This window comes from Epinephelus moara, chromosome 2 (assembly GCF_006386435.1).
Source record: "Epinephelus moara isolate mb chromosome 2, YSFRI_EMoa_1.0, whole genome shotgun sequence".
Taxonomy (NCBI): Eukaryota; Metazoa; Chordata; class Actinopteri; order Perciformes; family Serranidae; genus Epinephelus; species Epinephelus moara.
Genome location: NC_065507.1, coordinates 103,186 through 112,356, shown reverse-complemented (window position 1 = coordinate 112,356; position 9,171 = coordinate 103,186). Strand labels below are relative to the sequence as shown.

The window sequence follows — 9,171 nt, the reverse complement described above, 5'->3', positions numbered from 1 at the left end:
TCCCCCCTCTCTGTCGGTGTTAAACTCCCCCTGTCCTCTGCAGGACGAGGAGGTCCTCGAGGAGCGTCCAGAGGAGGACGGGACAGCCGTGAGGACTTCGAACATCAAGGAGGAGGAGGAGGAGGAGGAGGAGGAGGAGGAGGAGGAGGTGCGGTCAGAGAGTTCAGCAGCTCAGGTTGGACAGCAGCAGATCCCAGCCGACCAATCAGACTGCAGGACAGTGTCCCAGAGTCTAATGTTAATAACGGTCCTGCAGGTGGCGTCGTTTGTTAAACAATCACCTGAACCAGTGCAGTTAAAGTACAGTGATTGGTTGTCGTTACACTGCGGCGCCACCTGCAGGTGAACCTTCTTCAAAGTTAATGAGGAGTACGACGTCCTTTAAATCTGATGATGTGTTTCAGTGTTGTGTTCAGGACCATCGAAATATTTCAGTAAATATCGCATCAGTTTGTAGGACGGACAAAATATTTAAAATGTCTATGTTACGTATCGATCCAGGATGTCCAATCACAGCGAGGCGTCCAGGTAAGAGCTTAGACGGCTCGTTAGCCTCCACCTCGTTAGCTAAAACAAACCAGACTGACACTAATTCACAATAGAAACTCATGCTTAGCTAATGTTAGGCACTGTTGACCTTTGACCCCATAGCCTGGCTCCACCTCCTGAAGCTGCTGGACCACAACCTGTTTGTTTGTTCCCATCATGCCTTTCACCTCAGCCGTCTCATACTCACGGGTCACCTTACAGGTTCCAGGCGCTGCAGGACACCTGACGGTGTCTGTCTGTCGACTCACCTGTCGGTCTGTCCGCCCGTCTGTCTGTGCAGGTTATAGAGATGACGACTACATTGGAGGGCGGAGTCGAGGCGGTGGTGGTGGCAGCGGTCGCCCCGGTGAAAGAAGGGGAGGAGGTGGAGGACCCGGAGGTGCAGGACAGGGTCGATACAGAGAGGGAGCCCCCCGTGGAGGAACGACAGACTTCAGGGAACCGTCTGAAGGTGAAGCAACTTCCTGTCCGTCAGTCACAGTTTGAGGCGTTAATTTATACATTCATGACGTTATTCTGTTGTATAATTCATGTTTGTTTAGTCGTCGTGTAAATCTAAAATCAGCACTGTCTGGTGATTCTTAAATCAGTGATGTATTCATGTGATTCTTGATTTAGTGATTTTGTCACGTGATTGTTAGATCAGTGATTTAGTCAGGTGGTTTTTTAAATCTGCGATTTGGCCTGGTGATTCCTAAATCAGTGATTTTTTCATGTGGGTTTTAAATAGACGATTCGTAGATCAGTGATTTAGTCACAAGATTCTTAGATCAGTGATTTAGTCATATGATTCTTAGATCGGTGATTTAGTCACATGGATCTTAGATCGGTGATTTAGTCACATGGTTCTTAGATCGGTGATTTAGTCACATGGTTCTTAGATCGGTGATTTAGTCACATGATTCTTAGGTCGGTGATTTAGTCACATGATTCTTAGATCGGTGATTTAGTCACATGATTCTTAGATCGGTGATTTAGTCACATGGTTCTTAGATCGGTGATTTAGTCACATGATTCTTAGGTCAGTGATTTAGTCACATGATTCTTAGATCAGTGATGTAGTCACATGATTTTTAGATCAGTGATTTAGTCACATGGTTCTTAGATCAGTGATTTAGTCACATGATTCTTAGATCAGTGATTTAGTCACATGGTTCTTAGATCAGTGATGTAGTCACATGATTCTTAGATCAGTGATTTAGTCACATGATTCTTAGATCAGTGATTTAGTCACATGGTTCTTAGATCAGTGATTTAGTCAAATGGATCTTAAATCAGTGATTTGGTCAGGTCATTGTTAAATCACAAAGGCAATTGCTAAATTGATGTTTAGGGCGAGAGATTGTTAAATTAGTGAATAAATCACGCAATTCCTTAATCTGTAATTGATTCACCTGATTTTTGAATCTGATTTAGTCCAGTTAATTTTTAAATTAGTGATTTCGTCAGGTGAACATGAAATCACAAAGTTAATCTGGCGATTCTTAAAAAAAAAATTGGTGATTTTATTGGGTGAATCTTAAAACAGTGGTTTGTGACTCTTGATTTTTATTAGTTAATTTTTGTAAGTCAGCTCAGTCGTTGACAGTCGGGGCTCTTTGGCTAACATGACGACTTTAATCCTTTCAGTGGGTAAAGACTTCTTTTGTTTGTTTGTTTGTTTACAGAGGAGCGTGCACAGCGGCCTCGGCTGCAGCTGAAGCCTCGGACCGTAACTGAGCCGCTCAACCAGGTCGCCAACCCAAACTCTGCCATCTTCGGCGGAGCCAGGCCGCGAGAGGAGGTGATCCCCAGAGACAAACCTTAAGAGACTGAAGGCCATGAGGGCCAGAGGGAGGGGGAAGGGGGGGAGGGATTAGGGAGGAGAGAGGGGGGGCGGGGGGCGGGGGGGTGAACAGATAGAGAACTTTAACAAAGATAAAGAAACGCCAACGGGATGAGTTTAAACGCCACAGTTAGCATTCCTTCCTGACAGACAGCGAGTGGACGCCACCCTCCTCTTCTTCCCCTTCTTCTTCCCTCTTCTTCTTCTTCTTGTTCTTTTTCTTCTTCCTCTTCTTCCTCCTCTTCTTCTTCTTCCTGTTTGAGTTCAGTTTGAGCAGAATATTTATTCTTAGTCGGAATAAAGACGAACACACTCTGACACTGACGAATAATAACCCTGTAAACACAAACACAACGAGCAGCTTGTGAATGCATGTCCGAACTTTGGGTTTCTCTGCCCCCCCCCTCCCCCGCCCCCCAACATGTCAGCTTACTGTGATGTCATAGCTGCTTTGTCCTGTTGCCCCGCCCCCTGCTCCTCTGCCGCCAGGTCAAAGATCGCACGCCATTTACCCCAAGAGAAAGAAGCCCAGAGCTTAAAACCTGTCAAGTCATTTTGTTTGTGTTTTGTAGTCATCCAGCTGAAGCCACGCCCCCTCACCCTGATTGGTTAAATTGGACAAACTTTTTTTTTCGTTCTGTCTTTGTCACCGCTCGTTGCTTTGGTGACTCATCAGTCAGATTTTACAGCTTTTGATCAAAAGTCACGTTTCATATTTTTGCCCCGCTTTGTGTTTGTCGGTTTTATTCTGCATGTCCTTGTGTGTGGGCGGGGTTTCATCTGCGTTAGGACAGATTTACAGCTCTCTACAAGCTCCGCCCCCCACCAATACCTGCAGCACCTGATGGAAAAGTTTTTAAAGATAAAAAAACGCTGATGTTGAGATTTCTGTTCCCATGATGCACTGCTGCTCGACGCCTCCGTAGGTGAAAACTGCGTTCACTGCGTTCAGGTCACGTGAAGAAAAAGGGAAAAAGTGATTTCCTAACAGAAAACTGACTCTGCTGGAAACGATTTATTGTCGATAATCAAACATTTACCAAAAACACAAACAACAGAATCTGTTTTCATTGTTCTGTTCCTGGAAACAGAAACAAACTACAATCAGGGAATTGTGTCCCACAACCTGAACGCAACACAAGAGGGGCGTGGCCTACAGTTAAGGCTCCTCTGATTGGTTGTCTCGGGCCAAAGCAGAGTATGTTAGATGTTTCCTGATGATGCGATGGCGCATTTGTCGTTTTCCCACCCAATCAGATTTAAACATAAGACAATATCTCTGATTGGTCCGTTGATCCACACTGAAAACTTCACCTGAACTGGAGCTCCTTCTTTTCTTTTTCTCTTTCATCTCTGACTTCATTGTCTTTCTTACTCTATAAACTACTTTTTAAAAAAATATTTCTACGATGAAGACAAATGTTTGACGACCGAACAGAAATTAAAAAATCTAAGAAAGAAAAATTAGCAAAGGAAAAAGAAAATAGGGGAAAAAATGGTACTTTTCCTTTTCATCCGTTTCCTTTTTCTTCCTTCTTATTTAAACTATTGATTTTATCTATACGATGAAGACAAGTGTTCGACGACTGAACAGAAATGTTGAGAAAAAAAAATTGGGTTCAAGGAAGCAAAGAAGAAATGATCAAAAAACAAGGGAAAAAGAAAATAGTAAAAAAATGTTATCTTTCATCCCTGATATTATTTTGTTTCTTCTTCTTTCAATTAATGTTTTTGTCTTTTTTACGATAAAGGTAAGTGTTTGACGGCCAAACAGAAATTCAAAATAATTTAGGAAAGAAAATCAGGGTCATGGAAGGAAAGACGAGTAAATACTAATTTAACAATGAAAAAAAAAAAAAAACAGGCAAAAAATGTTCTTTTTCTTTTCCATCCCTGATTTAATCTGTCTCTTCTTCTTTATTAAACTGTTGTTTCTGTCTTTTTAAGATGAAGACAAGTGTTTGACGACTGAACAGAAATTCATAAAACTGTTGGAAAGAAAATCATGCATGGAAGGAAAGAAGAGTAAATCCTAATTTAACAAGAAAAAAGGAAAAATCAGGCAAAAATGGTTCTTTTTCTCTTCATTGTTGAGACAAAAACAGAAGAAAGAAGATGAAATCAGGGATGAAGACAAGTGTTTGATGACCGAACAGAAATTCATAAAACATTTAGGAAAGAAAATTGGGGTTCATGGGAGGAAAGAAGGAACAGGGACAAAGAAAACAGGGAACCAGCATTTCTTTCTTACATTTTTTCTTTTTTATTCTGAAATAACTTTTCGATCTCTTTTCTTTGCCCTTTTTTCCATTCTTATATTTCTGATCTCACTAACAGATGGTGGTGCTAACACTTTAGAAACTTATTTTAAAGACAACGCATGAAAGAGGTGAAGAAACCAGAAATAAAGAAAAGAAAGAAAAACATTTCATTTTCTTTTCTGTGTGTTTCCCCATCCCGATAGAAAAACAGTGTTCATGGAAGGAAGGAATGAAAGAACGTGGCAGAACAAGTCATAAAATATTAAACGACAAGTCATAGAAATGTTTTCTTTTTCCCTGTTATCCTTAATTTTATTTTTCCCTCCCTTTTGCTCCCTTTTTTCTTCATCTCCCCCCCTTGTTCCTCTTCCTCTGTCTTTGATTGCAGCACTGACTCATTTAACTCAGCAGCCCCATACACCCCCTGCCCCCCTCCCCGACCAGAAGGTGGCGCTAACACGTCGTCACCAGCAGGACAGAAGAAGTTTAAAGGTGTTTCGTGCTGTTGTTGTTGTTTCAGTGTACGTCTCTTGAAGCCGACCGCCACCGATAAAGTTTTGTAAAAAAAAAAAAATAAAAAATAAAAAATTGATGAAGTCCTAACGATTAGATCGAGCTTCGGTTTGTAGTTAAAACATTTTTTTTTTTTTTTTTTTTTTTTTTTTTGCATTCCTTAATTTTCCTGTCTCGAAGCTGCTGCCACAGACGGAGGCGGAGACAGCAGACGTGGTCCAGGTGAATGTTTTCAGGTGCGTGTGGATCAGGCTGGATATCAGGTGAACAGGATTTAACCCTTCACTCGGTGGTCGGTTTCCGTCTGCGTCGCTTTGACAAAGTTTGTGTCGCTGATGAAACACTTTGTTTGTTCTCCCTGACATTTGCTTTACTGTATCATAGAATAAAAAACGGCTGTTTAACTTTTTCTTTTTGTTCATTTTTTTTTTCCTACACTGTTTATGGCAATAAAACTCTCATCACCGTACTTCAACTAGAATGTGTTTAATTTCAGGGTGGTGGGGGGGTCGAGTCAAGTCGGTTTGATTTTTATTTTTTCTTCCAAATGAAAAAATAAAGAATAAAGCTCGTTCTGTTTCTGCCTCTCTGTCTGTGTCGAACAAACTTTATGTCTCCTTCAGTATTTAACGTCACTGAATAACTCTGAGAAATGTTCGCTGACAGAACCACAACAAAGAGCTTTTTGTTTAGTTCTTTAAATCACATTTATTCCTTTCTGACAATCACATCTCTGTCCTTAAAGCTTCCCCCCGATTCATGTTCTCATAACAAACAGAACCCCCAGATTATTACAGAACAGATTATATTATTATATTATTATTATTATATTATTAGTAGCAGATACCTTGAAAACGTTTGAACAATGGTTAACGTGTTTAAGTTTATGCACAAGAAAGGCAGGAGCTTAAAGCACTATCCCGGCAGGAAATGCAGCGACGTCGTGATTAAAAACAACCACTTGTCGTGGCACTATCCCGACAGGAAACGCAGCGACAACGTGATTAAAGACAACCATTTTAAGTGGCACTATCCCGACAGGAAACGCAGCGACAACGTGATTAAAAACAACCACTTTTCGTGACACTATCGCGACAGGAAAAGCAGCGACAACGTGATTAAAGACAACCATTTTAAGTGACACTATCGCGACAGGAAACGCAGCGACATCGTGATTAAAGACAACCATTTTAAGTGGCACTATCCCGACAGGAAACGCAGCGACAACGTGATTAAAAACAACCACTTTTCGTGACACTATCGCGACAGGAAACGCAGCGATGTTATCGCTAAACTGGTTTTTATTGTTTGTTGGGGTTGAACAGTGGTCTGCAGCTCGGCAGGTATCTTTCCTCGGTATCACACCATCCACCCTCTCCTCCACCTCCTGATGACAGTCAGCCCTGATACTACAGCACATCAAGATGACCCATATGAAACACAAATGTAATGTGTCTGTAGTTTGCAGAAACGTACAACATGTTCTTCTGGAGACGGGCAGATTTAAAACCTTATTCTAGTGTTTGTCCACATGGTGGCGTCAGGATCATTTAATGATCAGTGTCTGGACATAATGTTGAATTTAACGTTCCAGTTGAACATCTGAGCTGCTGATGATAATCAACCTCATTGATCGGACTTTTGTTGTTGAAGAAGCTCTGACTGTGAACAAAGTTTATAATTTTAGTTTTAAAGAATTCAAATAAGTTTTCAAGGTAAAATATGAAATATTAAGTGTTCAGATATATTTCACACTTTATTTACTCTCCTGTGAGTCCTCGTGATGACGTCACATTTTGTGTCTTCTGCTCCCAAAACTTTATTCTGCTTCACTCATACCCATTGTCCATCATTTGTGCACACTTTCTGTCCCATCCAGTGGTAGTGAGACCACAATACACTGATCCATGTAAAAACAAGATGGCCGCCAGCTCAACCGAGTGAGTCTGCAACCGATCCCGAGACAAAAGTGGACAAAGCCCAAAACCTGATCATAGTTGATGGTTCAAAAGTTTTCTGGGTAATATTTATTATCGTATCTTGCGAAGACATTAGAACTTTATTATCTTCTGGTTTGAGGACGTTGGGACTTTATCGTCGTCTGGTTTGAGGACGTTGGGACTTTATTATCGTCTGGTTTGAGGACACTGGGACTTTTTCCCATCATATAAAATGTATTTTGTCCACACTGTAACCTTTGACCCCACATCTGTCCTCACATGAGGACTGTAGAGTCTTTCCAATAAAAACGAATATGTTCATGAGTCACTGAGGGGTGAACGGGGAGAACTTTTTTGGACGTGCGTTCTGGGCAAAAACAATAAACCATTGTCCAATACTGAGTTGTCTTTGAGTGCGGTGACCCATTTATTTGCTCTCTTTTTATGCTCACCTTAGCACAGGTAAAACTCAGGTAAAACTCAGGTAAGTTTCATTCATCAATTTGTTTGTTGAGACGCTGCCACTCTGATACTGACACGGTCAAAAACTGTATGCTTCCCCTTCCACACCTGCTGCTCATCACCTGCAGCCTTTTCTGAGCTAATGCTCCACCCAGTGTTCAAACAGGAAACTACATACAACAATGCAAATGGTCACCTGTGATGTAAACATAAAAAAATAAACAAAAAGTACGTTTTTATTTTTAAAAACTACTTCCTGTTTCCTGTTCAGAGATGTTTATTTTATAGGTTTCATAGGTGACAATAAAAACTGAGGCTTGTCTGTGTGTGTGTGTGTGTGTGTGTGTGTGTGTGTGTGTGTAGTTGAACTCTTCCTGGTTCAGTTCTCTGTTATTATCTCAGTCTTCACTTGTTGTAGTTGTAGTTGTTGTTGTTGTTTATTCCTCCAGTCTGACGTCACAGCAGCCCGCAGATCGTCACCATGTTGACAAACTAACAGCTGGAGCTTTGAAGCAGCTCGTGAGCGTCAGTTTAGCAGCAGCTCGGTCACAACTCGGTCAGTTAGCTTCCTGCTAGCTGTAGCAGCCCCGTCGCTTCCAGGTAAGACGCTTCAGTGAGTCCATAATCCTGCTGGTTAGCTCCTGTTCACACTGTAACCCGGGTTAGTTTAACCCGCTCTGTCTGACGTCATCTCTCTCCCTTTGTGTTTGTTTGACTCGTTAGTTTCTGTAAACTTCACTAACTAGCTTCATGTTAGCCTAGCCGTTAGCCTATTAGCAGCCGGGGTACTTTCCAGACTCCACACTCCAGACTCCGTTTACAGTCTGTTGAATTTAACGGAGCCCGACTCACCGGTCACGGATCATCCTGTTAAATCGTTAACTTGTGTTTTGTCCCGTTATATCAAGAGACATTGAATCATTCGGCTCAGAGTTAGCGCCACAGTTACCTCCATGAAACCGAAACTTCACTTTGTTGTCTGTCGTTGTTTGTCTTCAAGTTTGTTTCTATGAGTTTCGTATGGCAATAACGCAGATCTGTCTCACACATCTCTGGACCGGATTATTTGTTAAATAAGAGTTTAACATCACGAAATATGACGCCGAATTTATCAGAAGATCTTCCTCCTGTGCATTGGTTCATTTTGTCGAGTCAGTTACACCAGTGATGTCTGAAAACTGGAAAGAAACACAAACAAGCTGGTTTTTATTATGTAGTTTGGCTAAAGCTCGTCTGCGTGCGCTCAGTAGTGGTGGAAAAAATAATCCAGTCACGTTTTTAGTGGTTGTAACAGTATAAAAGTGTTAAAGTACTTTAGAGTCAAAATTCTGCGCAATAACATGTGGTTAAATATCTTCACACAAAGTCCCGGTAGGTGGACAACGGGTCCTTCGTGTCATGGGGCAAACCTCCATTAACATGTTGCTAAATTTAACGCACCGCTTAAAGTTCGCCTTTGCTGCCCAGTGTATGTACACTGCTCAAAAAAATAAAGGGAACACTAAAATAACACATCCCAGATCTGAATGAATGAAAAATTCTTATTAAATACTGTGTTCTTTACATAGTTGAATGTACTGACAACAAAATCACACAAAAATTATCAATGGAAATCAAATTT

At 41.3% G+C, this 9,171-nt stretch overlaps 2 protein-coding genes across 2 annotated transcripts in view; both read left to right on the top strand.

Annotated features, from left to right (window-relative positions):
* Window positions 1-4,425, top strand: part of eif4h (eukaryotic translation initiation factor 4h) — a 22,496-nt gene extending 18,071 nt beyond the window's left edge. The window contains exons 4-6 of the mRNA XM_050061398.1: window positions 44-148; window positions 830-1,000; window positions 2,217-4,425. Coding sequence (XP_049917355.1) covers window positions 44-148; window positions 830-1,000; window positions 2,217-2,356 — 416 coding nt within the window. The 3' untranslated portion in view covers window positions 2,357-4,425. The remainder of the gene's footprint in view (window positions 1-43; window positions 149-829; window positions 1,001-2,216) is intronic.
* Window positions 4,426-7,709: 3,284 nt separating this feature from the next.
* rffl (ring finger and FYVE-like domain containing E3 ubiquitin protein ligase) overlaps window positions 7,710-9,171 on the top strand; it is an 11,670-nt gene continuing 10,208 nt past the window's right edge. Inside the window, exon 1 of the mRNA XM_050068189.1 lies at window positions 7,710-8,150. The gene's annotated coding sequence lies outside the window, so the exon portion shown is untranslated. The remainder of the gene's footprint in view (window positions 8,151-9,171) is intronic.